Source organism: Phoca vitulina, unplaced genomic scaffold (genome assembly GCF_004348235.1).
Source record: "Phoca vitulina isolate PV1807 unplaced genomic scaffold, GSC_HSeal_1.0 scaffold41, whole genome shotgun sequence".
In the NCBI taxonomy this organism is placed as follows: Eukaryota; Metazoa; Chordata; class Mammalia; order Carnivora; family Phocidae; genus Phoca; species Phoca vitulina.
The window spans coordinates 10,489,198-10,515,190 of record NW_022589744.1 but is presented as its reverse complement, the minus strand read 5'-3'; the positions used below and the strand labels follow the sequence as shown (position 1 = coordinate 10,515,190).

At 60.1% G+C, this 25,993-nt stretch overlaps 1 protein-coding gene across 1 annotated transcript; it reads right to left on the bottom strand.

Annotated features, from left to right (window-relative positions):
* Window position 1: 1 nt before the first annotated feature.
* On the bottom strand, window positions 2-25,993 carry KIF19 (kinesin family member 19). Its single transcript, XM_032429802.1, has 20 exons — window positions 25,864-25,993; window positions 23,917-23,997; window positions 13,018-13,128; window positions 12,286-12,373; window positions 11,820-11,956; window positions 10,661-10,786; window positions 10,137-10,331; window positions 8,698-8,844; window positions 7,053-7,175; window positions 5,406-5,571; window positions 4,586-4,760; window positions 4,271-4,469; window positions 3,402-3,657; window positions 3,187-3,308; window positions 2,692-2,825; window positions 2,328-2,433; window positions 2,040-2,136; window positions 1,103-1,500; window positions 747-906; window positions 2-510 (listed from the first exon to the last, which is right to left on the bottom strand). The coding sequence occupies exons 1-20, from the start codon at window positions 25,900-25,902 to the stop codon at window positions 380-382; spliced, it is 2,991 nt and encodes a 996-aa protein (XP_032285693.1). The 5' UTR covers window positions 25,903-25,993; the 3' UTR covers window positions 2-379.

The window sequence follows — 25,993 nt, the reverse complement described above, 5'->3', positions numbered from 1 at the left end:
CCGGGATGCCCTTGCCCCAGATGTAGGCCCAGGGGCCCCGTCCTATGAACAGCTCCCTTCCCCCTCCCATCTCCAAGGCCGAGTCCGGCCACAGGTATCTATAGGGTTTTGGCAACAGGGTTCTATCCAGGGCTGGGAGGCCAGGAAGTCCTGTCATCCTGGCCATGCCTCCTGAGTTCACCTACCTTCCCCAGTGGCACTGAAAGCATGGAGGTGCTGGGCAGGCACCCTCATAATTTCTGGGTCTCAGGGACCCCAGCCTTCTGAGATCCTGAGCTCCTGCTCGCAGATGACCCCCCTCTGCCCAGCCTCCATCTCCCATTTTCTGCTACACCCCATCCAGTCTTGGGGGCAGGAGGGCTGTTCCAGGCAGGGCCCCTCAGGTATGCCCGAAGCGTATGTCTTTGCCATGGGTGCTTGTGCTGTGAGCCAGGCGGGGCCCACGGGCAGCCCGTCGGGAAATACCAGCTGGGTTGGACGGAACAGCGAGGGGTGAGGAGTCCCCAGGGCCTGCAACAGGGGAAGGGCCAGGAGCAGGGGTTTAGGAATTCCTCCCACTCCCTCTCTGTTCACCCAGTGGCCTTGAACTCCCTAGGGGCACAGCCCCAAGATGCCAGTCCCACGAATATTCTCTGAGAACCCGGTTTCCAGCAGTGGGTAGCCCTAGGTGAAGGGAGCTCAACATGCCTCCTCCCTGGGCTGGCCAAGGGCCCCCCCTTCCCATTCCCTCCCTTGCTGGTACTGACCTGTGCTCTGGCTTGGAGGGAGTTTGACCTTGGCCAAAGGCAGCATGACCTTCCCCAGATGCCGGATACCAGGTGCTGGGTGTCCACACAATGGCACCCTATGGTCCGAGATGCTCTCCATAGGACGGGGCCCCAGGAGGTGTGTCTTGGGGCGGGAGAGCTGTGTTGGTTGGAGAACAGTGAGGTGAGTCAGAGCTGTATGGGATCTGCTACAGGGATCTGTCCTATATGCCAGTCCTGTGTGCCCCCTATGCCAGCCTGGGGGACAGAGGCATGGAGGGTGGTGCAGGAGCCCCCCCAGACCCCCATCCATAATGAAGGAGCACAGACACCCCATCCCCTGTCTTCTGCCTCACCCCTTGCCCCGTGACCTCAAAGGAACGGGACCGCCGCTTCCTCTTCTTGGCCTCCAGTGACTCTTCTCGTTTCTTGCCTGGGCTTTTCTTCTGGCCACGCATCCAGGGCCCGGTGCCATCGCCCCCGTGCCCGACTGCCTGGGATGGGGCCTCGCCTGTGCTGCTAGACAGGTTATCCTCACTGGCAGCATGCTGCAGCGTGGGGCTGGGCGGCCGCTTGCAGGCCAGAGGGCCCAGTGGCTGCGAATTGTCAGCCTTGGTCGGCAAGTGCAGAGACAGGCTGCTGCGCTCCCCGGCAGGTGCCAGCAGGTGGCGCCCCTCGGTGCCCAGAGCCCGCGAGCGCCGCCGAGCAGCCTTCACCGAGATGCACTTGGTGCCGGTAAGGATCTCCTTCTTCTCTGTAGAGCACCCAATGTAGGAGTCAAGACCATATATTCCTCCCCCTCCCTTACCTCCCACACCCACTCTCCTGCCAAGGCAGGGAAATGAGCAGAGCCAGAAGGCCTGGGTCCCAATTCCAGCCCTCCCGCTTGCCTGCTATTTAAGAAACTTGGGGCAAGTTTTTGAGCCTTACCTTCCTCTGTAAATTGGGAATGGTGAAACTAACCCCATAGGGTTATTGTGAGGATTAATTGAGAAAATGGGCTTAGGGGGTAGGGATGCCGTCTGTATTTGCTCTTAGAATTATTACTGGGTGGGAAGGGGGAACAGGATCCTAAGTGTCATGTGGTCCCCATTCTGACTTCTGATTGTGTCCTCAGCTCTCTGTGTGTCCTTGAGCAGGTGGTTAATCCTCTCTGGGCACTGGAGTCTCTTTATAGAATGGATAGCACCAAAGGTGTGGGTGCACTCAGCAGTGCAGGAGGGCATGGACTGGGTGACCCGGAACAGTTTAGATGATGCCGGGCTCACGCTGACAGGGCTGGCAGGGGCACACCTTTGTAGGACAAGGGGATCTCTGACAGATTCTCACTGCTGTCAGGGGAAGAGTTGATCCGGCTGCTCAGGCTGACCAGGCTGTCCTGAGCGGGGGCCTGCGGGGGGAAGTGGTTGAAAGACAAAGGCATTAGACCCAGCACTAGACCCCATGTCTTACTCAGCAGAGACAGCGGGGCCTCAGGGGTGAGGGCCATTTGGGGAAGGCTCCATCCCAACCCCTGGGTGTCTACCCTGTGCTCTCACCCCCCAGCAGTGGAACCCAGGGCAAGCGGTGCTCAGTGCTCACCTCCTGGGTCACCAGGCCGCCGATCTGGATGGGGGGTGGGGTGGGCACAGAGGAGCTCTTCACCTGCCAGGCTCGGGGACTGGCTTTAAACACGCGGTTGGCTTCACTGAGGTTGGCAGAGGAGGATGGATGGCTACTGACCTGGCTGGTCCCACTGAGGTCCCAGCCCCACCCCAGGGGAGAGCTATTTGTGTGAAGGGAGAAGCCAGGCATCCTGGCTCCAGACTCGTGCCGTCTCCTCCCTTTCTCATTCCTGCCCCATCTTCCCCAAGCAACCCTCATCTGGGTTGGCATCCCTGGGACATGGCGGAGCAGGTGGCGGCTCAGGCTGGCAGGACTGGCTGGAGGTGGTCTCTGGCCTCACCTCTCCGTGCTGAGGGGAGGGAGGACACTGCTCTGCAGACGCTGCACTTCGGAGCTCAGCGTCTTCACACTCTCCGGCTCAGACTCCGGTGTCAGCGTGGTTCCTGCTGGGGTAATTTTGGGCAAGGAGCTGTCCTGGGGAGGGAAGGGTGCGGGGCGGGGGGGGGGGGGAGGGCAGTCAGAAGATTTGTCCTGGACCAGGGGACAGCACAGGGTGACAGGCACACAAGGTGGCCAGGGCTGTAGCCTGGCTTAGGAGTTTGGGGAGAGCAGTGGGTTTGTGTTCTGGCTCACACGGGATACACAAGTGCCAGAGAAGAATGCCCTGTGACGGGAGCCTTCCTCGGGTGGGTAAGAAGGACGGGAAGCTGACTCCCTGGGGCGCCGGCCAGCCTGGTCCCATCCCCCCCAGCTCCCCGCAGGCATTGCCTAGGGCATCAGCCCCTCCATCAGTACAGGTGCTCAGGCCCAGGCCCAGGCTTGCCCACGCTCCCACCTGCAGGGCCCTCGAGGCCACCCGGTCCATGATGGTGGCCTGCTCCAGGCTGCCCTCCTCCAGCTCCCGCAGGTACACTTCATACAGCTCCTCCAGGTGCTGCGGGACGGCCAGGTTGTAGTCTGCGGGGGGGAAGGGGCAGGGCTCAGCGCGTGCCCTGGGACCCTCCGCGGGTCGAGGAGGGCCCCTGGGTGGCTCGGCTGCGGGGGGCCTACCGTCGATGATCTGCCGCTGGCCTTGGATGATCTGGTCGCAGAGGCTGCGGTGCTGCTCCTCGCGGCGGTGGCGGAGCGCGCCATCCCGGAGCAGCGCGTGCGACTGCATCTCGGTGTTCTCCACCTCGAGCTCGTGCACGCGGCACAGCAGGCTGAGCACCTCGCGCTGCTCCTCGGAGCCGATGCGCCGCGGCAGCGTCTCCTCCAGGCGCCGGCCCCTTGCGCGCAGCTCTCGGCAGCGCTGCTCCAGCGCTAGCTGGAGGCGGCTGGGGGTCAGCGCCAGGCTGCGGGCGTGCGAGGGGGGCTGGTCCCCCCCCCACCCCGAAGCCCTCCGCCGAGCCTGTCCGCGCCCCTCCAGCCCCCGAGCTCCCCATTCTGAGGCTAACCCTCGAAGCTGTGTCTTGGGCCTTGCAACCAGGGGCTGCTCCGAAATGGCCCCTCTGTGCCCACCTTCTTGCCACCCGGACCACAGCCTGCCCCTGGAATCCGCCCCATGGATATCTGCCCCACCCCAGCCCATCTGATGCCCTCAGAGCTCATCATGGCGCCCCGAAGCCCTTGGTTTGGGTATGCTCCAGAAGAAGGAAAAGATCCTGTTATCTGGAAAGCCCTAATTAAAATACTGACTACCATTTTTTGAGTCCTTGGTATGCAAAAGGCATTGATTTAATCTCCCCTACAACCCCACTAGGGCCGCACCATGACTACTCCCATTTTATAGATGAGTAAGCGAGGCACAAGAAGGAATTTAGCAAGGTCACAGAGGATCTGAGGCCTGAGCTCCCAGGTCTGAGTCCCCCTGCACCCCACCCCCAGCCCCTTCTGGCTTGGGCCTCCAAAACCATTCCCCTGCCCCCAGCCCCAGGCACCTTCTGCTTCCGCAGCTTCTTCTGCTCCCCCACCAGGCTGGCAATGCTCTCCCGGGCTGAGGCCACCTCTGGGGGCTCCAGGGTGTCTGGCTGGTCATCGCCCGTGTCCGAGTCCTTCTCGCTGTCATCCTTGGTGTAGGATTCCTTCCGCTGCTCCTCCCGCCATTTGAGCGCCCTGCGGGACTTCTCGTGCTCCCAGCTGCCGCCGTCCCACCCCAGGGAGACAGGGGAGTCAGACCATAGTGGGCATAGTGTGCGGCTACTGTCCCAGGCCCGGGGTGGGACCTGAACAGCCCCGGAGCAGGGGCTGCTTACCCGGCAATGGTGAGCAGGTGGCGGGAGGTGTCGATCTGGACCTCCATGGCATGGTTCTCCAGCTCCAGCAGGCGTCTCCGCATGTCCATCTGCTCCTGGAAAGCGCTGATAAGCTGCTCCCGCAGCTGCCCCATCTCGGCCTGCTCACCCTGCCCACTGTGCAGTTGGACCTCGGCTGCCCAGCGGGTGGGGGGTAGAGGAAGTCAGTGGAGGAAGCAGGCTCAGGCCAGGAAAATCTGGGCCTACGTGGGGCCCTCCTTCATCCCTTTCTTCCCAAACCACTTCCTGTCCAACCACCTCCTCCCAAAAGACCTCCTAGATTACTACCTCCTCCCACACCCACTTCCACACTGTCTTCCGGCTGTGGTCCGAAGGTGATTTCCAGCTCCTCTGTATGAACTGGGCTTCCACTAGCCCATAGGTTCCCCTTAGACACTTTATTGCCATCTGTTGGGAAACCATCCATAGCAAATACACAAATCTACAAGAGAATGGTACCCATTCCAGTGATGCTGGGCACAGCCTCACAGCCCGGAGCGGGCCCCCCCTCCCCCCGCAGCTAAATGCTCACATGTCTCTCACTTGTGTGATCTCACATAATCTTAATTAATGTTAAGTCTCTGAAACAGAGATCACCGTTCTATTTGACACTTGAAAAGAAGCCTCAGAGCAGTTGAATGATTAGCCCAAGGTTACCTGCCCAGAAAAAGCCTGAGTCTGGATCTGAACCCAGCACCATCTGACTCCTGAGCAATGTGATACAGGCTGGGAGGGCTGCCTGAGATGGGCTCCCACGAACACAGGGCTCCCACGCACACACCTTGGATGTGGCGGATGTCACCCCGCTCCAACCGGCCCTGGGCCTGGCCCCGCCCACCCTGCTCATCGATCTTGCACTTGAGCCTCTGGATCTCGCCCCGCAGGTCCGCGATGATGCTGGTGTACTGGGCGATGTGGTAGGAGACGTTGAGCAGGTTCTGCTTCACCTGTGGGGAGCACAGCACGGGGGCAGGGCAGGTACAGTCATCCCAGGTGCTGGGGCCAGCCTGCTGGGTCTTCTTTCTCTTTCTGCCCCCTAGTCATTCTGGATGACGGTCATGGCCCCCCTGGCTTCCGACCCCCAAACCTATCACACTCCATGCCTCTGCCGGACCCATACTCCTAAAATGCTGCTTCCTCTGCTCATCAACCTTCAGTGGCTCCCTACTGCTCAGGAGAAATGCTCTAATTCCTTCACCTGGGCCCACCACTATCTCAATTTTCATTTTCTAAAAAAAGATTTTATTTTATTTATTTTAGAGATAGAGAGTGCATGAGTGAGGGGAGGAGCAGGAGAGGGAGAGAGAATCTCAAGCGACTCCATGCTGAGCGCGGAGCCCAATGCAGGGCTTGATCCCACAACCCTGAGATCATGACCTGAGCTGAAATCAAGAGTCAGATGCTTAACTGAATGAGCCACCCAGGCGTCCCTCTCAATTTTCATTTGATCACTGCTCCACCGGGAACATTCTGCTCTGGTTGAGGAACCGTCCTGTTGTCCCCATCCTTATCACAGATACCATCTCCTTCCTGCCCTTGAAACCTCTACGTTTACTGCTACCGCACCCCCGTCTAGAGTGTCCTCCCCATCCTTCAGAGTCCCACTGACAGTCCCCAAAGAGCTCTACCAGATCCTGCCAGCCCACCCCCACTTCCTGTTTCCTCGCTGCCTCAGCACCTACCGTTGGCATCACTTGCCAGCTATTAATAATATTCTGAACTATCAATATTCAAGGACATGTCTCCTCCTCCCATTAAGTTCCTGGAGGGTTGGAATAGCACACAAAGCACCCTGGGACAGTGGCTGGCAAAGTGCAGTGTTGCGGGAGTGTTCGTAAGTCCTATCTGGCGAGTGTCCATTCCCACCCTTCCATGCACACGGGTCCAGAGAGGCTTCCTATAGCAGGCCGCGGGGATTCTAACGCCTTTGCCCAAGGGTGACAACGTGGGCTTGGAAGCTAGGCAGGGCCACTTCTAGTCTCAGGGCCATCCATCACTGGCCAGCTGGGAAGTCACTTAACTTCCTTCAGCCTCACTTCTCTAAACCGCAAGATGGGAGCATAGGAAGTCTGGCCTCGCTGGAGGAGTGAAGGAGGGGATGCATGAAAGTGCTCAGAATCGGCTGCCGCTGGCCTGACAGATTGGGGGCTTTGAGAATGTCAACATCTGAATGGGCATCTGATAATGAAAAGTGGGGCTAGGAGGGCATGAGGCATGGGGCGCATGACCTCGAACAAGGGGGAGGGGGCCCTCCAGAGCAGTGGGCTTCCTGGCAGGTGCACAGGTGTGGAAGGTGTGGGGAAGGGCACAGGGTGACATGGGTCTGGGGATGGAGGCCAGTGCCACAGTTGCCAGCTCCAGAGAGAGTGGAGTGGGGTGGCAGGGATCCCTCCAGGGGCTTCAGTCTTGGCCCAGGAAGGGCCCTCACCCTGGTCTTGATGTTCTTGGCCCGGCCGGCGTAGGTCAGGGTGTTCCGGGACTCCTCGAAGGCACTGCTGGCGGGACTGATGTGGGCGATCATCACGGTGCGGCTGTTCCCGCCCAGGGAATCCTGGATGGCGGGGAGGGTGGGCTGTGCTCAGCAGGGGACCACCTCCCTGGGACCCTGCTACTACCAGGCTGTGCGCTCTCGCTCGCTCTGTCACACACACACACTCACAGACACACTCACTCACAGGTGCTGGGGTTGAGCATCACATGGACCCCCCTGGGTCCAGATATCCCCCCCTCCTTCTGTTCCTCCTTCGCACTTGTGGTTTCTTTTCCAAATTTCCATTTGAAAATTTCAAGTATCTGATCCAGGTCAGGGCCTCCTGGCTTCCCCTTTCCCTCCCCTCATATGAGAGAATGAGGAAAGGCGGCAGCCACGGTGGCTGGGAACCAGAGTGGGAAGGTGCCCTTTGGGCTCCCCCTCCGTCCCATCCCCTCTGGCCTCTCAAGTGACCCCCAGATCCCCCATTTCTGACTGCTGATGGCACTGCTGTTTCGGCTGGAGTGAGAGATGGGGGGACGGGGACCACTGTATGAAGGATGAATGTGGCCTATGGCCAGCCCCTCCCTTGTTCCATGTGAACAGCCCTGGGTGCGGGGTTGGGGGGTAGCAGGGAGAAAGCTCCAGGTCCCACAATTAGCAGCAGGGTGATCTCAGGCATGCTCTTCATCTCCCTAATCCTTGGCTTCCTTGCTCTTAAAAAACGGCAGCAATCATGCCACTGTCCCCCCTCCCAGCTTGTGGGCACACTGATGGCGGCAGGCTGGGGGTGGGCTCGGGTGACACCGCACTTATACTGGACCACAGACTCTGTCTTCCAGCACTTACTACCGTGGGCCCTCGGGAAGGCTACTTGGCCTCTTTGTGCATAGTTTTCTCATCTGCAAATGGAAATAGTATTCCCCCGATGCCTAGGGTTGCTTCAGGAAGAAAGGAGCTAGTCGGGTGAGGCCCAGCCAGGGGTGGGCCCCCAAACAGCAGACACTGTGAGCCATGAGGCTGATGTCCACCAGAACCCCCAATCCAGGCAGCTCTTAGTTCCCTCAGACCTGCAGCCCGGCGGGGGGTGGGGGGGGAGGGTGTCAGGTGCAGCGCCTTTCCCTCCCTGCTGCCCACTCTTTGGTTAGGGTCACCAGGTAAAATACAGGACACTCAGTTAAATCTGAATGTCAGATAAACAAAGAATGATTTTTTTTTTTTTAGTATAAGTATGTCCCAAATGTTGTATGGGACACACTTATACTAGAACAAATTTTGTTGTTTATCTGAAATTCAAATGTAGCTGGGTGGCCTATATTTGTTTTTAAAGACTTTATGTATTTATTTGAGAGAGAGAGAGAGGGAGAGAGAGAGCATGAGTGGGGAGGGAGGGGCAGAGGGAGAGGGAGACGCAGACTCCCCGCGGAGCAGGGGGCCCGATGCGGGGCTCGATCCCAGGACCCTGAGAGATCATGAGCTGAGCCGAAGGCAGACGCTTAACGACTGAGCCAGCCAGGCGCCCTTGGGTGGCCTGTATTTTCATCTGCTAAGTCTGGCAGCCCTCCTGTGGGTGCCCAGCGCCCGGGCCCGGCTGCAGCGCTACCTTCAGGAGCCGGGTGAGCTTGCTGTCGCGATAGTTGATGTACTTGTTGCTGCTCTTGTCGCTCAGCGCGTTGATGCAATTGCCCAGAGCCAGCAGGGAGCGGTTGATGTGGGCGCCCTCCTTCATGCGCTGCCCACGGTTCTGCGTCTGGGGGGGGAGCAGTGGGCAGAAACACGGCCTCGTGGGGCAGGGGACAGGCTCCCCCACCGCCCTGGGCCGTCCTGGGCCGCAAGCCCCTCCCGCTCCCTCAGGGCTCTGAAATGTGCAGGCGACCGAGGGCCCGGTCTCGCCCTCTTCCCAAGGGTTGTGGAGGGCATTCGAGAAGGTGAGAGAACCGGAAGGCCTCTGAAGACAGTGACGGACTGAGGGCTTCTGAGGAGGGCTGAGAGTCTGGCTCTTTGTCTCCCCCAGGGGCTGGGCCCACGGCGCCAAGAATGACACGGAAGGAGGTCGAGGCTTCCCTGGTGGCTCAGCTAAGACCTGGCATGACCACGGGCACGTGGCTCCAGAGGGTGCCCTGGGCTTCAGGGGAAGGCGGGAAGTCTGTGTGTGTGTGTGTGTGTGAGAGGGAGAATGTGAGGGACGTGTGTGTATGTGTGATAGAGACTATAAGGGAGAGAGTGTGTGTGCATGTGTGGAAGAAAGAACGTGTGTATGTGTGAGAGTGTGTAGGGAAGAGTGCACGTGTGTGATGTGCTGGGTTCCTCTCCGTTCCCTGGGCCTGCAGGGACACCATCAAGGCCAGGGAGGCTCTGCTCAAAGCTGCCTGGCCCTCCAAGGCTGGGGCCTTGGGGCACCCCCCCCCCCGGCTGCTCAGGCCTTCCTGGGACAGAGGGGTGTACTTCTTGAATCCCCCCTGTTTAAACCCGATCCCACATGTTCTAACATGAAACCCTGTTAATTCTCCCTGGCTGCTGTCCTGTCCCTTGCATTTGCTAGCAGTGACATCACCTGGCCTCATCCCTTGGGGGATCGTGAAACCTCCCAGTTTGCCTGAAGGAGGGGGGACCTGGGCCTACCCAGTCGGGCAGAGGCTGCAGAGCCAGGCGAGCAGGGCTTAGTGTCGGGGACAAATGCTCTGAGATGGTGATGGGTCTTCCTCTGTCCTCGATGTGGTAGACAGGGCCTCCTGAGTCAGGGGGGCGTTTGTCTCCCCCCTCCCAGCTCCTCATCTGGGCCTACTCACTCTCATTCCCACTGACCCTCCTCGAGGGCGGCCAGTCTCCTTCCTGGAGAAACCCAAGCCCTTTTCCATAGATAGCCTTCCCGTCATGCTCCTCTGTGACATTCCTCAGTCCCTTACCCAGGCGGCCCCCTCACCCCACCCTGCCTAGGATGGCCTCCCCCTGATCTCCTGGGGAAGCTGGGAGGTCATCATCCCTGCCCTCTCCCCAGCCCCCCAAAACCATTCTCCCCAGTGCTGGGGGAGCTGACCTCACCTGGGAGGCACGCTCAGAGCCAGCCAGGTCAATCATGAAGAGGCGGCCCTGCCGCACCTCCTGCAGGATGTTCTTGACCCGGCTGCGCTGGCGCACGGCCACCTGGAGCACGGCGTGGGAGCGGGACGACGTCTGGTTGGCAGCTGTAGGCTCCTGGGTCCTCTGCCGGTTGCCCTTCATCAGCAGCTGCATGATCTAGGTGGGTGGGTGGGAAGGACACCTCTCTGGGGGATCCGTCGGGTTGCCCCCACGTCCTGCATCTTGGAGGTTGGGAAGGGGCCCAGGTTGGGGGGGGGGGCCATCTGGAGGCTGGTGGCCTCATTCGTCCCCCAGGGTTAGCGCAGCCAGGGGGCATGGAGGCAGGTGAGAGCCCCCTGCTTGGATACAGGACTCTCTGTGTCTGCCCCAGCCCCAGCCCCAGCTGAGCGGGCAGCGCCGCCTTAGCTGCAGTCCTGTGTCCCCTCCTGCCCCCCAGGAGGGGTGAATGGCCCTCTCCACCACCCCGCTGGCAGCACAAGACTTGCCTCTTTGGCATTGATGGTGGAGACCTCGGTGATTCCAGCCACCTGGATCACCCCTTTGGAGTCCTCCCTCAGCTCTAGGTACCCCAGGGCGGGGTTCAGCAGGTCCCGGATCATCTCATTGTAGATCTGATGGGGCCAGTGGGGGAGGGGCAGGGGACAGGTGTTAATGGGAGACTAAGGGCAGGAGGTCCAGACAAGGACCAGATGCCCCATCTTTCCCGAGCACAAAGGGGACAGGAGCTCCCACATTCTGAGCCCCAGCCTGGGAGCTCCAATCTCCTCTCTGGGAAACTCTGGTTAAGGAGAAAGACCCCTTCCTTTCTATGGGGTGGGGGTAAAGGGGGCTTCAACATCCACAGGGAAACATTGGGCTGCCAGAACCTGGGATGCAGAAAGCTTCAGAAGCAAGTGGGATCCCCTTTGCAGCCGGGCTGGGCCCTGGGCAGAAGATGGGGACCTGACCGATGGCCAGCCCTACTTGTTGCTAGGCAACCCTTACGCTACTTCTCCCTGCACCACCCCCCACAAGTGCATCTTGCTGGCTGAGTGAACGCCATGCTGGCTGGAGGAGTGTGGCTGGCAGCAACGCCTCACTGCCCTTCCTGAGCTGTCACCCCGGAGATTATCAGCTCCCGGAGGGAGCCGGGGCAGCTGGGAGCCAGGTGGAGTGCAGCCCACTCTCTTCTGGCCTCTGCACGCTCCCACCGCTGATGTCTCCTCGCTGCCCGGCGCGAGCACTCCCACGGGGTGGGCGCTGGGGGCTGAGGCCGGGTATCGAAGGCTGGCAGGTTCAAGCCTGTGCATGCATGCGGGTCCCACCGGTACCCATGCACACGGAGTGCCTGGAGGCGGCGTGGCAGGGCAGACATGGCTTTTCAGGAAGGAGCCCTTGATGATAGCTAGGTGCTGAGCCGTCTGGGAGGGTGGCTGAGGTCTTTGCTCAGGGTCAAGGCTACTTTGAAGTGTGGCAAAATAGGCAGGGCTTGGCTTTCAAGGTCTAGGATCTCGAGTTTGAATCCCTGCCCCCTCATTTACTGTTTGATGTTGACCTAGTTGTGTAACCTCTCTGAACCTCAGATTTTTGCAGAGTGGGACCAACAACATGCGTGTGGCTGTCCTAGGGGCTGCTCACCTAAGCTGCGGTCAGGGGAGGGCTCACCTCCAGGTAGGACATGGACACCTCATATTCCATGTCATTGCTGGTCTCCTCAATGGCACGGAAGAGGTCATTGAGGGTCCGAACGTAGATGCCAGGCTCATGGTCTGTGCCCAGCATGGTGTAGGTTTTCCCACAGCCTGGGGCAGAACAAGGTGGTGGGTGAGCAGGGTGGGGGCCAGAAGCACGGCTTTGCTGGACAGGGGCTCCTGGCACACCCGGGTCTGTCCTCAAGGCTGGGCACCCCCTAAATGGCCAAGGATGTAGGGGGCAGGGAGGATGGCGTTCTTGGCTGGGGATGGGGCCTCTGGGGCCAGAGGGCCCTGTGGGCGTTTGGATCAGCTACATCCTTGATTCCAGCCTCAGCTGGGGCCAGAGTAATTCTCTGATGGAGGGTGAGGGGGCTTATTCCTCCAGGGGGACGAATGGGGCATACTGTCCTGTCCCACGGTCTTGGCCCCTCCCTCACCTGTGGGGCCATAAGCGAAGACAGTGGCATTGTAGCCTGAGATGACACCGTCAATGAGGCTCTTGGTAGTGGCCTGATACACCATCTCCTGCCGGGAAGAGCAGACCCGTCAGGGGCCTCGGGTACACGCAGGGCAGAGCACACATGCCCACTGGCCGTCCAGGCCCCCAGCATGAGCAGTTTCCGTTTCTGGGGCTCTCGGCCCAAGGAGTAGGGGCGGGGAGTCGGGGGTTGGGGGGTCTCTGCTTTCACCCCATGGGGGACACCAGCTTGAAAAAGAGCTCAGGACACCTGAGACGCCTGCCCCCACGACTGGCTCCCCGCCCCGAGGACGCATTACATCTGCTCCCGGGAGCGTCCCCCAGATGGGCAAGATAGGGGTCCCCGGGAGGGTGTCAGCTTCCCCGCGACTCCTCCCTGCACCAGATGGGCTTCACACGCCCTCCTCCAGCTCCCGTGGTGAGCGGCCTGGGGGTGTGCTTTGGGGGTGCCTATGTCAGGCGGCGTCCGCGCACTGACTTGGGGGTGTCCGTGCGGGAGGCTGGGCACGAGCCATGAAGGTGTGCGCACATTTGCACGCATGGGGACGCGGTAGAGGGGAAAGCCAGAGAGCTAACGGTGGAGGGAGGGCTGCGGGTCAGTGGCAGGGTCCCCTGGGGGCTCCCTCCTGGGGGGGCGGGCAAAGGTTGGAGAGGGGCTCCTGCATGTCCCTAGGCCCAGGCCCTCCCTCACCTGGGTGGCAGTGAAGTCAAAGGCCACGTCAAACAGGTAGGACTTCTCCCGGGAACGGTGTGCCCGCAGGACGTCGTCAGGGTCCTCCATCGGGTCCATGAGAACCACCATCTGCAAGAGTCCCCGAGGGGGGTCTGGCAGTCACCAGGGAGCCGCAGGCCCACACCGATGTCAACGCGGGCCTCAGCTCTCCTCACCCAGGACGCGGGGCAAGCAGTGGGGTGGGTTTTGCTGGAGGCTCTGGAGCTGAGCAGCCCCGGGCCCCCAAGCCCCAGGCGCAGCCCTGCCCCATCAGCTCTGGGGTGTCTGATCTGGGTGCTTGGCTCTGGATACCCAAGGGGAAGCCTCTCTAACCACTGACAATGCCCCAAAGGAGCTGAGAGTGCCACGGTGCCCCAGGCCACGTGGGCCCCAGACCCGGAGGGGCCTTCCTCTAAGGACAACACCACGCCCCGTGTGCCTCTACCAAAGAGGGAGGAACAGTAACAATGGCTTGCATTTATGACACATTTATGGTGTGTCAGGACCTGCTTTAAGTTCTCTAGACACACGGACTCACTTAACCCCCTGCTCCAAGGCCAGGTGTTGAGGCCCATAATTATTCCCACTCGACAGATGAGGAAATCGAGGCCCAAAGAAGTCACTTGTCCAAGCTCACATACTAGCAAATGGGGGATCTGGGACTCAAAACCTGGGATCTGAGTTCAAAGTCTGCAGCCCCTGCCCTCCTCACACCCTGTCCCCTGGCCTCAGCCAGGGGGTAGACCCAGGGGTAGAGCACTGACTGTGGGGTGACAGGGGTGAGGAAAGTGGGCTGGGCTTGGGGACTGTCCATCGGTGTCAGAGAGGGGGGCTTGGGGTGACTTATCAAGGCCCCTGCAGCCTTGAGCCTGAGCTGGGGGTGGAAGGAGGGGCCCAGGGTTGGAAGGTAGGATGATGGTACAGGTTGGCCATGCTGGCCTCCCCTCCCTGCAGGGTAGGGGTCTCTGTGCTCTGTATGCATGTGTGTGGGGCTGGGAGGATACACACGGGACCTCACCAGGCTCTTCCTCTGCTCCAGAGGTGATCAAGGGACCCATTTTCCAGAACAAACTCCAAGCCTGCTCCACATCCAGCTCCACTCTGCCCCTTGAACCAGGTGTCCTGGGTGTGCTAAGCCTGGTCCTGGACTGAGGGAAGGTGCAGAGGAAGGAGGCTGGGTCTTGGCCAGAGGTTCTTGGCCTAGGGAAGTTGTGGGGAGAGACAGTGCCCAGACTGATGAAAATGCAGAAGACATTCAAAGGTGCATGGGAGGGCTGGAGTCAGGAGGGATTTAGGACAAGGCAGGAGAGGTAAGTCAGGGCAAGGTCCGCATGCCCATCCTACTCTTAGCAGAGCGGACTTGTGTGAGCACTTTAACCTGCCTGGGCCTGGGTCTCCTCCTTGGCCGGATGGGACAGGAGTATTATCTGCCTGCCAGGCTATGAAGGTCCCCTGAGCTAATGTGTACGGCGTGTGGGGGCAGAGCACCAGGCATATTCTAAGTGCTCAAGGGTCTTCATTCCAGGGGAAGTGAGGAGGGACAGGGGGGTGATGCAGGTGATGGGCCACCCCACCCTCACCGAGGAGGGGGCCACCAGGTTGCCACGGGCTCTGCGCCTGCCTGAGTCCCCTCGGGAGCTGAGCCTCCAGGTCGGGTCCCTGTCCTCCGCCCCGGCTGCCCCATCAGGGTGCCCCGTGAGAGTGGGAGCACCTGTTGCTCATGCTGGACAGCGAGGGCAAAACAAGTCTCGGCTGTGCTCCAGGGCTGGACGGCGGTCGCAGCCAGCGTGGCAGCCTCATGGCACCCTCCACTCCCAGTCGGAGCGCAGGTGGTAAAGACGAGGGAGTGGGCGCCCTCACACCCAGCCCCTCCTCCCAGTATGTAATAACGGTAGCTCATCTTCACTGAGCCCTTTCCCATGAACTCATTACCCTCAGATGGGAACCTCGAGGCCCAAAGTCGCATAGCTAAGGAACGGTGGGGCCAGGACTGGAGCCCTGGCGGTCTGGCTCCTGGGCCCCCTGTCCACCATTGTGAACCTGCTCCCATGCATGCCCTCTGCTGGAGTGGGGTGTGGCAGTGGGAGGGTGTCCCCCAGCCAAGTGAGGCCCCAGCACCCACTGTGCGCACTGGCCCTACCTAATCTGACTCTGTGATGAGATGCTGACCAAGGAGGTAAACTGAGTCCTAACAAAGGCCCAGGCACTGAGGAGGACGGGCTGTCCTAGTGCCGTCCCAGGGTGCACAGATAGTGACTGAGCTCCCTTCCTGGGCCAGCAGGGAAGCTGGGGCCAGTGACAGCCCTGAAAAGGCATGAGTGGCAGTCACCCCGAGGGACAGAGGGGGCCGACAGCGAGGCAGCAGGAAGCCAGCCTGGAGCCCAGCCCAGCTCTGCGGGATTGGGAGATCCACAGTGGGTCCCTCTGGGTGTGCCCCCTTCGAGCACCAGGATTTAAGAGGTGCACTCCTGGGGGGGCCACTGTGTGGGACTCCCACCAGACTCCTCTCAGCACTTAGGTGTGTGCTGAAGTCAAGCCCTGCTCCTTCACTCCCTGGACGCGTGCAGTAGGTACACACCTGTGCTCACGGCATGTAGACTGGTCTAAGACCCCCGGGGTCCCAGCAGGGCCCTCTCCGCGGATTCTCATGGAGCAGGGAGGACGGGGGCGCGGGGGTAAGGCAACCCTCCCCCCTGGAGGCCTGGCCCCAGGAGTTTCACCTGGAAGTCTCATCCAACCAGGGAATTTCAGGTAAGCCAGTTAGGGGGGACAGCTCCAGACAGGCTGGGTAGGGGCTTTGTGCAGGGAAAGAATGAGGCCACTGACTTGGTCCCCTCACAGCTTGCCAGAGGCTGGGTGGCCACGGTGAGCTGAGTGCTGGGCATCTGGGCCTGCAGCTGTTACCTGGGGTGCCCACCTGTCCCCAGCCACCTCCCCAGGGCTTCAGCGCCAATGCCCTATCAGCCTCCTCCAGGATCCAGTTCCCGTCTCAGGCCCTAAAGCCAGCAGCATAAGCCCTGATCAAGTTTCAGACCCAAATGAAGATAACGCTGCCTACGAGTCCCCTGGCACGGGCCCCAGTGGGAGGCAACAGGAACCCGGCCAGCCGATCCCGCTCTCACCCCTCGGGCACCAGCCCTCCTGCTGACGCGGGCAGGGCCGGCAGCCGGAGGGGCACCCTCTGGGGGCCTTCGGTGCAGGGGAGGGTGAGCAGCACACACTGATGCTCATCACCCACTGATCACCTTCAAACAACCTCCGGGCACTGCCAAGTTCATGGCACCCTGGACGTTTGGTTCCTTTGATATCCGGGCTCCTGAATCAGTACATTGTCAGCACAGCTGCCGTGACCCCTCTTAAAGAGGTCTTTGTCTGGGTCCCCATCTGCCTGGGTCCCCAGCCCACGCCCCACCTCCCGAGCATCACCCCCATCCCTGTCCACCCTGGCATACAAGGAAGGCCTTGTGCCCCTCAGCCAGGTGAACTGGGGCTGAGCCGGGGAGGGGTGGGGAGGGGGGGGGCTCTGGGTTGCTGTCCCAGACAGTGGCACAGGGCATGCAGGGCAGGGGAACCTTCTATGTCCCAGGCAGTAGGCGAGGCCCAGGGAGAGAGAAAGTGAGGTGGGGTTTCCCCAGGTCTGACTCTGCAGGAGGCGGTCAGAGTGTAGGGAGGGGCACTGATCCACAGTACCACTCCAGGAAGGCTTCCTGGAGGAGGTGGTGCCAGCACTGAGTCTTAAAGGATCAGCAGGAGTTGGCAGAGATGTGAGGTGAGGGGAGCATTCTAGAGAAAAGTGTGAGCAAGGCCATGGGGTGAGAGGCAGGCTGTGGGCAGCGGTTCTCGGCTCAGAATCCCCGGCGGGAGGGCGGTTCCTGTGAGAAATGCAGGGTTGGGAGCAGAGCTCTGGGAATTTCCCACCTGTCCTCGCTCCCCGGATCTCCAGAGCTCGGGCCCAAGATGGCCATGGAGGTGAGCCGTCTGGGACCCCTCTGTGAGCACATGCTGTCCCCGGCCCCTGCGCAGCCTCCAATCACCCCCTAAACGTCATCCTGGCTGGCGCCCAGTGTACGCCCGAGCAATGTTTGCTGAATAAAGCTGCCTTTGGGGGAGCTCTGTGCGTACCAGGCGTGGTGCTAAGTGCTTTGCACACATTTTCCCAGACACTCCTAGGATCCCTCCGTCGTAATGAGGACTCATATTGGTAATGTCCCAAAGCTGCGCAGCCAAGGACAGAGCTGGCTGGCCTGGGAGCTGTCTGGTCCCAGAACCCAAGCTCCTGACCACCCCTGCCTCCCGAGTGAATGAGCGGACCAAAAGCAGCCTGGCTGGGCCAATGCCCACCTGGTATGGGCTGGACTGTGTCCTCCCCAAATTCAAATGTTGAAGTCCTAACCCCCCAGAACCTCAGAACGTGACTTTGTTTGGGAGCAGGGTCATTGCAGAGGTACCTAGTTAAAATGAGGTCACACCGGAGTAGGGTGGGCCTTAAATCCGGTATGACCGGTATCCTTCTGGAAAGGCGAAGTTTGGACATAGACACACATCAAAGGAAGAGGACCTCAAGAGCCACAGGGAACAGAGAGCCATCTGCAAGCCGAGGAGAGAGGCCTGGACGGACCCTTCCCTTGGGACCCTCCAGACTTCTGGCCTCCAGGATGGTGGAAGAATCGATGTCTGTGGTTAAAGTCGCCTAGTCTGTGATACTTCATTACTTCAGCCTTGCAAACCCTACACCACCCAAGGCAGTCTCACCTGCTGCGGGGAGGGGAGGGGGATGGGGCTTGTAAAGGTGGGTAGCCTCAGCCCCTCCCTCAGCCCCCGAGGTGGTGGGCTCAGCATGGGGGCCCTCTCTTTCACAATCCCTGGGTCATAAATGTTCCCGCCCATGGCACACTGGCCACCTGCCCCTAGGAGGCTTCAGTGGGGACGTGGATCGCACCGTATACACAGGGGCCTCCCCACTCTGGCGAGAGGGCAGGAGGCAGGGCCAGGAGCAGGGAAGGTGGGCTCTGCCCCCGCAGAGCCAGGCCTCCTGACTCAGCAGAGGCCCCCACTGCCTCCCTCTCAGACCTGCTCTTCATTCAGTGCAGATTTTGACCGTTCCATAGTTCCAGACTTTGAGCCCGGACACCCAGGATCCATAGGGAAGTAGGGGGCCTCAGGCTAGGGGGACAGTGTCTGTAAACTCTGTGCCCGTGAAGAACCGGGCTCCTCCCCAGCATCTCCTAGGTGAGAAATACCCCGAACAAAGCGTAGCAGTTCTTCCTGCCACACACCACTGAAGCTGCTGGAGCTCTGATCCGCTTTGCAGTTTTCACTGGCTCCTTCCTGGCTTCCAAAGGGCGAGACGTAGGCCAGGATTGCTCAGTCTTGGCACTACTGACCCTCTGGGCTGGGTCACTGTTAGGGGACCTGTCCTGCGCCCCGCAAGTAACACATGCCAGTAACACAACACCCTCCCAGCTGTGGCATTCCCAGATGTCCCCTGGAGGACAAAATCACCCCCGGTTGAAAACCTCCGACCTAGATCCTTCCTCTTTGAGCCTCCAAGACTGGCAGTGAAGATCTTCAAGGGAAGGGGTGCCCTAAATTGGGTTTAGGGTCAACACTGCTGTGTGACCTTGAGGAAACGGCATCGCCTCTCTGGGCCCAAGTTCTTCCCGGCTGGAAGTCAGGGAGGGCCAACGGGGCCTCAGCCTTTAAAGAAGAAATCATACCAACACACCCAGCCTACTCAGGATTGCCAGCAGAGAATCGGAATCTGGGAAGGCCCCAGTCTCAGAGACTCCATCTCCTGTCCAGGGAACCTGCATGCAGCCCCTTTATTCTCAGGGTGTAAACAAGGCAGAGCCAAACGAAAACCTGACTCCAGGTGGGTATCACCCCTGTGAGGCTGCTTCTGGATTTTTGTTTGCTTTTTCTTTAAGAAGGAGAATTTGTTGCTGGTCATATTTCTAGTTGTAAATGTACGGTCCTGTTAGTGCTCAAGAAAGGAGTCTTTGATCCCAAGAAGGGTGTCTCCTTCAGGCTAGCCGGAAAGGACCAGAGAGGAGCCCGCTGAGCTCATGAACCCACCGAGGCCCAGTGGGCTGCTCAGCACTGAGCCACACCTGGCCAGCCCCCCCCCTCCCTGGGGCTACAGGACTCTGAGGGCCCTGAGGCTCAGGAGGAGGGGAGGCATGACCTCGAGGATGCAGAGAGGGCTGCATCCCTCACGGCTCTGCAAACACCTTCATCGGAGACCCCCAGGGAGAGTGTAGGAGGCACCACCCAGATTCGTTGAATCAGCATCTCTGGGGGAAGTGAGGCTGCATATATCCGCCTTTTGAACTGGAACCTGCCTCGCACCCACCCAGTCACGAGGTGTGAGGATCCTTACATCCTGGCAGCCTTATTCACAATAGCCAAGAAGTGGGGACCACCCTTGAAAGCATGATGCTCAGTGACAGAAGCCAGATGCAAAGGACCACAGAGTGCAAGATTCCATTTATATGAAGTATCCAGAATAGGCGGATCCACAGAGACGGAAAGGAGATGAGCTGTTGGCCGGGGAGGGGAGGGGCTGGGGAGAGGGCTGGGGAGAGGGCTGTGGGGGGCAGCGCACGGGGGAGAACTCGCGGATCCCTTCCCAGTCACTCCCCACAGGGCTCAGCTCTTTGGGGCAATGGGCGGGCTGAGAAGCATCCGGAGGGTGGGTGTGTAGGGAAGCGGGCTGGAGGCGGGCTGCCCCCCGCAGCACTCATGTCTGACCCTCGGCCCCTGTCACCCTAGTGGGAGCTGTGTGTGTGGCTGGGGCTCTCCCTCACACCATCTCCTGTAAGCCTCTCAACAGCCCTTTGGCGGGGGTGGGTGAGGGCAGAGGAGCAGGTTCTTAATACCCTGTCTTCTGATGAGGACAAAGAGGCTGGAGGCCGGCCAGGGCCCCAAGGGCCTGGGTGTGGCTCCTCTGACAGGACCCCAGGAGCCCAGGGGTGACAGTGGGACTTGGAGCTGATAAAGGCCAATTATGGGATTACACATATTGTCAGGTGACTTAAATCCTGTAGGTAAATAGCCTGGAAAGCTGGGAGGAGGCTCAGCAGGCTGGGGTCTTGGTTGGGGGCGGGGAATAGAGGGGAGGAGATAGAGCTGCTTCCATCCGGGAACTTCGGGGCCCCAGCAGCCTCTCGGCCTGCACCTGCCCTCCCTTTGTGGTCATCGATGGCATCCCGGAGAGCTCCGCTGTCAGGGTCCAGCCCCACCTCAGGTGCTAGCAGCAGTCCTCCCGGGACACATCGGTGGGGAGGTGACCATTCAGGGACCACTGGGCTGAGAGCTGACACAGGAGGCGGGAAGGCGGGAGGTGGGCCGAGTGTCACTCACCTCTAGGCTCGAAACCATCCTGTATTTCAGTCCTTACGTAAACTAACATCTATTAAACCCCTACTGGATGCCAGGCACTTGGAAGCACTGTGCATACATTAGCCTCCAAAAACCTCCGAAGGTCTTACGATTTGGGTCCTGGATTGAAAGGGGGCCTTCAGACCACAAGCCTGCCAAGGCACCCAGACCATCCCCTTTACAAATCTACACCCTCACTCCAGCTTCCCCAGAATCCAGGCGCACTGGCCTCCTATCCCCGGAGTGCACCTTGCCTGTGGGAGTGTCCAGCTCTGCAGAGTCTTGTCGCCACACACTTGTGCGTCTCCAGAACGATGCCTAGCTCTAGGGGAGGCTGTCCTAGGACCCTTCCAGTGGCCCATGCCAGTGGGTGACCGAGTCCTCGGTCTACCTCTCCCAGCTCAGAACCCACTGATGGTGGGCTGTGGCAGCGTCCGCCTCCCCGCTGACCACCAGGAGGCCGGGCTCCCAACAGTGACCTCTGGGCTTCCAGAGGCTTGACCATGCAGCGGCTTCTCTCACCCCCAGGCCCGCAACGGCACCAGCAGGGGAAAAGTAACCCACCCAACACAGAGGAGAGGCACAGCCCGAGCCCCAGGCCAGAAGCTGGGTTGGGGAGCCCCTCTGTGGCACCAGGCCACACGGGCCATGATGGTCACAGGCAAGGGAGCGAAGGAAAGAGGTGGGTACAGGGCAACTCTTCATTCCAAGCACACGTCTGCTTCAGAGGATGCAGGGCACTGTGAGGCTGCTTGGACCCTCCTGCATGTCCGCCAGGAAGAGACTCCATGGCCATGGTGTCCTGGGGATGCTCCCAAAGTCACCCCTCAGGCCCTCCAGGCTCCAGACCTCAGGGGAAGGAGCAAGGCTATAACCCACCAGCTGGCGCATCAATGAAGCTGGCCGAGCCTGCATCCCCGAACCTCCCTCAGGTCGCTGGGGAAGGACAGAGGTCTGGGGGTGGGAGACAGGTCAGAGTGGGAGGCAAGGGAAGTGGGCTGTCCGTTCTGTTTCTTGGACTCCTGTGTCTCACCTCCTACTTGCGAGGGCCTTCTCTGTCAGCTGAGGGATGGCAGGGTTTTAGGAGGTTCCCAGCCTGCCAATTGCTGCAGCTATTCCAAAAATGCAGGCCAGGCAAGCCATCTTTGGAGGCAGTGGGGACAGAAGGTGCCCGAGGGCACAAGCCCAGAGCTTTCCCTGCAGGCCCCGGAGTCTGTGCTGACAGCCCTGAGCCCACGCTGCTCAGGGGACCCTCCCTGCATCTCTCAGCTGACAAAGGAGCAGCCCTGTTCGGACTGCCCAGCCCAGAACCTTCTCAGAGACACAGCTCGGCCAGATCAGGCCGGACCCTCCCTCTCCACTTGCAGGGACAGAAAGGAGCCAGTGTTTGACGCGTGTGGGCACGCAGTGGGCTCTACCCTAGACCAGAGCGTTTCCATCAACATCAGTTAATATCTCTCAGCCCCCACGCCGGCCAGGAGCCAGGAGCCGCCAAGAAAGAGAGCCATCATTGTCCCAGCCCTGAGGACCTGATATTCTTGGGGACAAGCTGGATAAATAGGGAGTGGTCCTTGCCGGGAAGGAAGTTTCTGGCTCATCAGGCTGGCCCCTCTCGTCGGCAAACCCAGCAGCTCTGGGGAGCTTTCAGTCACTAGTTAATGATGTCCACTCACAACTATTAAACTCCTACTGTATGCCGGGCACTGGGGAAGCACTGAGCATACATTAACCCGCAGAGACCCTCTCGAGAGAGCATTATGGTGGCCGTCCCCACTTACAGATGAGGCGGCTGAGGCTCCGAGAAGCAACCTGTCCAAGGCCACAGTTGGCAACAGCAGAACCCACCCTGCATGACTGTCAGGTGTATTCACCCTACTCCCGCCTGGCCTACCCAGACACATAGGGTCCACCCAGTTATCCCCTGTATTTCCGAGGTCTTTGAGGAAGGCTACCCTTTCCCAAGAGTGAACAGAGGAGGGGCGCCTGGGCGGCTCAGTCGGTTAAGCATCCGACTCTTGGTTCGGCTCAGGTCATGATCTCAGGGTCCTGAGATTGAGCCCGGCATCGGGCATGGAGTCTGCTTGTCCCTCTCCTTCTGCTCCTCTTCTCTCTCTCTCAAATAAAAAAATCTTAAAAAAAAAAAGAGAGAGAGAGAGAAATCAGGAGGCTGGTGCCACCGGGCTCTGCTGTGCCCACCAGAGCTGAGGAGAGGCTGGAGGAGCACCTGTCCCTAGGGGAGCCCAGAGGCAGGTGGGCACTGTGGGCTGGACGGTCTGCCTCCAGTTCACTTCTCATGGCCCTTGGGCTTCCTGAGTCCAGCCCGCCGGCCCCAGGCCCGGGCCAAGCAGGTGCCCACGTGTGCCCTTCTCTGAATGGGGCAATGCCACTGGACTTCTCAGACTCGCCAGTGTATATTGCCATCTTGATGAGCCCTGACACTCAGGAGAAGCCAGCAGAGGCAGCCACCGAGCCGTCCTCACCACTGTGCCCACCCAGACCCAGACCACACCACCCCCACCCCAGCACCTGCGTCCTCACCTGCCCACCCAGACATCCTGGCCATGGTCTAAGAGCGTGCGGTCGGGCCCCTGCCACGTCCCCCGCCTCACCTCATGCCTCTCCGCCCTCTCGCTCCTACTGGAGCCACACAGGCCTTTTCTGTTACCCTTTGCCTTTGCACCTGCTAGTCCCTCTGGTTGAAGCGTCTCCCTTCACGCACGTCCAAAGTACCCTCCTCCTCTCTTGTTTTAGCTCAAGCACCATCTCCTAAGGGAGCCCTCCCTGACCTCTGCGCTGGCTCAAGCCCCCCTCACAGCACCACGCATTTCTCTGCAGCCCTTGTTGGGGTTAATTCTCTGATTAGCGCTTTGTCTCCCTGTGCGGGACTGGAAGGTACTGGAGCGAGGGCAGGGTCTGCTCACTGTGGTTTCCAGCTCTGAGCGCTGCCCCAGTGTGTTGTGGCTACTTGGTAAATATTTGCCTCCTGTGCAGATGGGGGGGGACTCACCCTGCCCACCTCATCACAGTGACATGAGGACCAAGAGAGCAACCAGATACCCCAAGACTTTACAAAACACGAACAGCCTTTGCAAAACATGAACCGGAGGTAGACTCTAGCTCTAGACCATGTAGATACGTGCTCCGTGAGCAGCAGACATGCTCCACGTGTAGCGGACCTGCTGAGCGGGGGAAGTCATGTCACAGGCACACGGAAGGTATGTGACAATTTTACGGCTGGACTGGGGAGCTCAGGGCCCAGCCCCACGAGGGAAGCTTTCAGCTCTCCTTGGATCAATCTGGGAAGGCTTCTTGGAAGAAGAATCCTGGCTTCCTTGACAATGTCATCAATGACATAACCAAGAGTTTGGTGGATGGAGGAAGGGTGATGCTGCACTGCAAGCCACAGGGAGCCTTCCTGCCCCACCCAGTGAGCAGGTGCCTGCCCTGCCACGTGTGAGCACCTCTGCCCTGCGGCTCCTGGCCACAGCCCCGGGGTACCTGCTCGTCCACCTTATGGGCGATGAGCGTGGCTCCTTCCTCCAGCTCTGCCACGCTGATGGGCCGGACCCGGAGTGCCACCTACGAGGAAAGGCCAGACCCCTGAGATTAGAAGGAGAGGACCGGGCTGTACAGACAGAAGGATGAGAGGACCCCAGGATTCCCCTGGGCAAGCCCCCTGGGTTCTCCCCTGTGTGGCCATCCCAGGCCTCCTTGGTCTTAAGGAAAACTCAGTGGTTCAAGGCCACCGCCCGGGTGGAGGGGAGCAGGTCCACGGCATGCAGGCTACCTCGGAGTCTGTGAATTTCCCCGGGGAGCCCGGGGCTCAGGGAGAGCCCCAGGGGAAAGAGCGGTCTGCTCCTCCAGCCTGCATCAGTCACACGCCCAAATTAAGCATCTGCAGCTCCCCAGGGCTTTGAACTTGGAGCCTTGGCCCTGGAGTAGCCTGTGTGTGCATCTGTGAATGAGGCAGGTGCAGGCCTGGCTGATGGCAGGACGGGGCCGGACCCCCGGAGCTTCACCTTGATGTCCTAACAACCCCTGACCACATTCCTACCCAGCACAGCACCATGGGGCGCTCCCTTCTCTCTCGATTCTCCAGCCAGTAGGAGCTGATGGGTCTTCATCCTGTGCATGGGGCTCCCCAGACAACAAGGGGGTGCATTTCTTCTGCTGACCAAGGGGAAATGCCTGCTGAATGTGTGGGTATCGCTGACGGACCCTCATGCTGAGTGAGAACACCACTCTCCGAGGGACCTCTGCTGTCTGTCAGATCATCTTTACCGGCCTCCTCGGCCCAACCCCACGGGTGGGAGAGGGAGGACCCTCCATCCCTGTCCTGGGGGCACACCACTCAGGCCAAAGTAGCCATTTTCAAGAGACACATTATAAACTGCCAAAGAGAATATTCCAGAGCCTGAGGTTTTCCTAGAGCTGCGGTCAAGCTCCTCTTTGGAGCCACGGGCTCAGCCTATAGAGGTGGGGTTCCTGGGGGCGGCATTATCCTCTCATTCCATTATGACCCACCTGCTGGTGACGAAGCCCTCCCTTCCCAGGCCTCAGAAGTTAGGGGATGGGGAGAGGGGTGGAAGGGGCAGTGGCTTTGGGGCCACTGAGCCTCCCCCTTAGTGCTTTGACATGGCACTACTGATAATCAGGGGCCTTTTTTTTTAAGTAGGCTCCACACCCAGCATGGAGCCCAGCGTGGGGCTTGAGCTCCTGACCCTGAGATCCAGACCTAGGCTGAGATCAAGAGTCAGACGCTTAAACTGAGCGAGCCACCCAGACGCCCCCAGGGGTCTGTCGTGAGTCTCTACTTGCCCCGGAGACCCCCACTCACACCACTTCATCTGTCCCAGCCCCCAGGACTCAGGGAGGGGGTACATCTTGGTTGCTTCCAACACTTGTCTGAAATATTGGACAGCATCTGTGTTGTAACCCAGTAACCAGCCACTCTCAACCCCATGCCAGCAACTCTGGCTCCCGGGGCTCCTGTCTGCCCACCTGTGATTCCCAATCCCTTTAAACTCCTGACCCCACAGCGCCAAGGTAGCTCTGGCTCACCGGGAGACTCCCACTTTCCTTCTCTGGGCAGGTAAGTCAAGCCCGCCCTGCCCCCGGCTTTTCTAGATCAGAGAGCAGTCCCGCCCCAGAGACCCATCTGCACAAGCTTTGGGGATGGGGGTGGGGGGCAGGCTCCCCTGGTGGGAAGGTGTAAGGGGGAGTGAGGTTGAAGCTAGGCTGACTTCAGGCCTCAGCAGCATGGCCACGAGACCTTCCTTCTTGATATCCAGGACTTGTGGCAAGTTTCTCTGACAGTCCCATCCCTGACCCTCAGTGTCCTCTTAGTGGGGTGAGGGGACAGGACAGCTGTGACCGTGGCCAAGTCAGAGGCTGGGTTTCCGGGGCTATGAATGGGGGGCGAGGAGGAGGCTGTCGGGGTCTCACCGTGAGCTGTTGGTCCTTGGAGTCCCCGCTGTCCTTCATGCTTGCGGCGGGTGGAGGGGCTCAGGCCGCGACAGCGGGCATGGCCGAGCCGCACCCCCACCGCCGCCGGGTCCCTCGCAGCCTCCCTGCG

Coding starts and splice junctions, on each gene's coding strand:
- KIF19 (XM_032429802.1), bottom strand. CDS start 25,902: ATGAAGGACAGCGGGGACTCCAAGGACCAACAGCTCACG. Junction 3,309..3,401: donor CCAGCGGCAGATCATCGACG/GTAGGCCCCCCG, acceptor TCCCCCCCGCAG/ACTACAACCTGGCCGTCCCG. Junction 2,826..3,186: donor TGGCCTCGAGGGCCCTGCAG/GTGGGAGCGTGG, acceptor TTCCCTCCCCAG/GACAGCTCCTTGCCCAAAAT.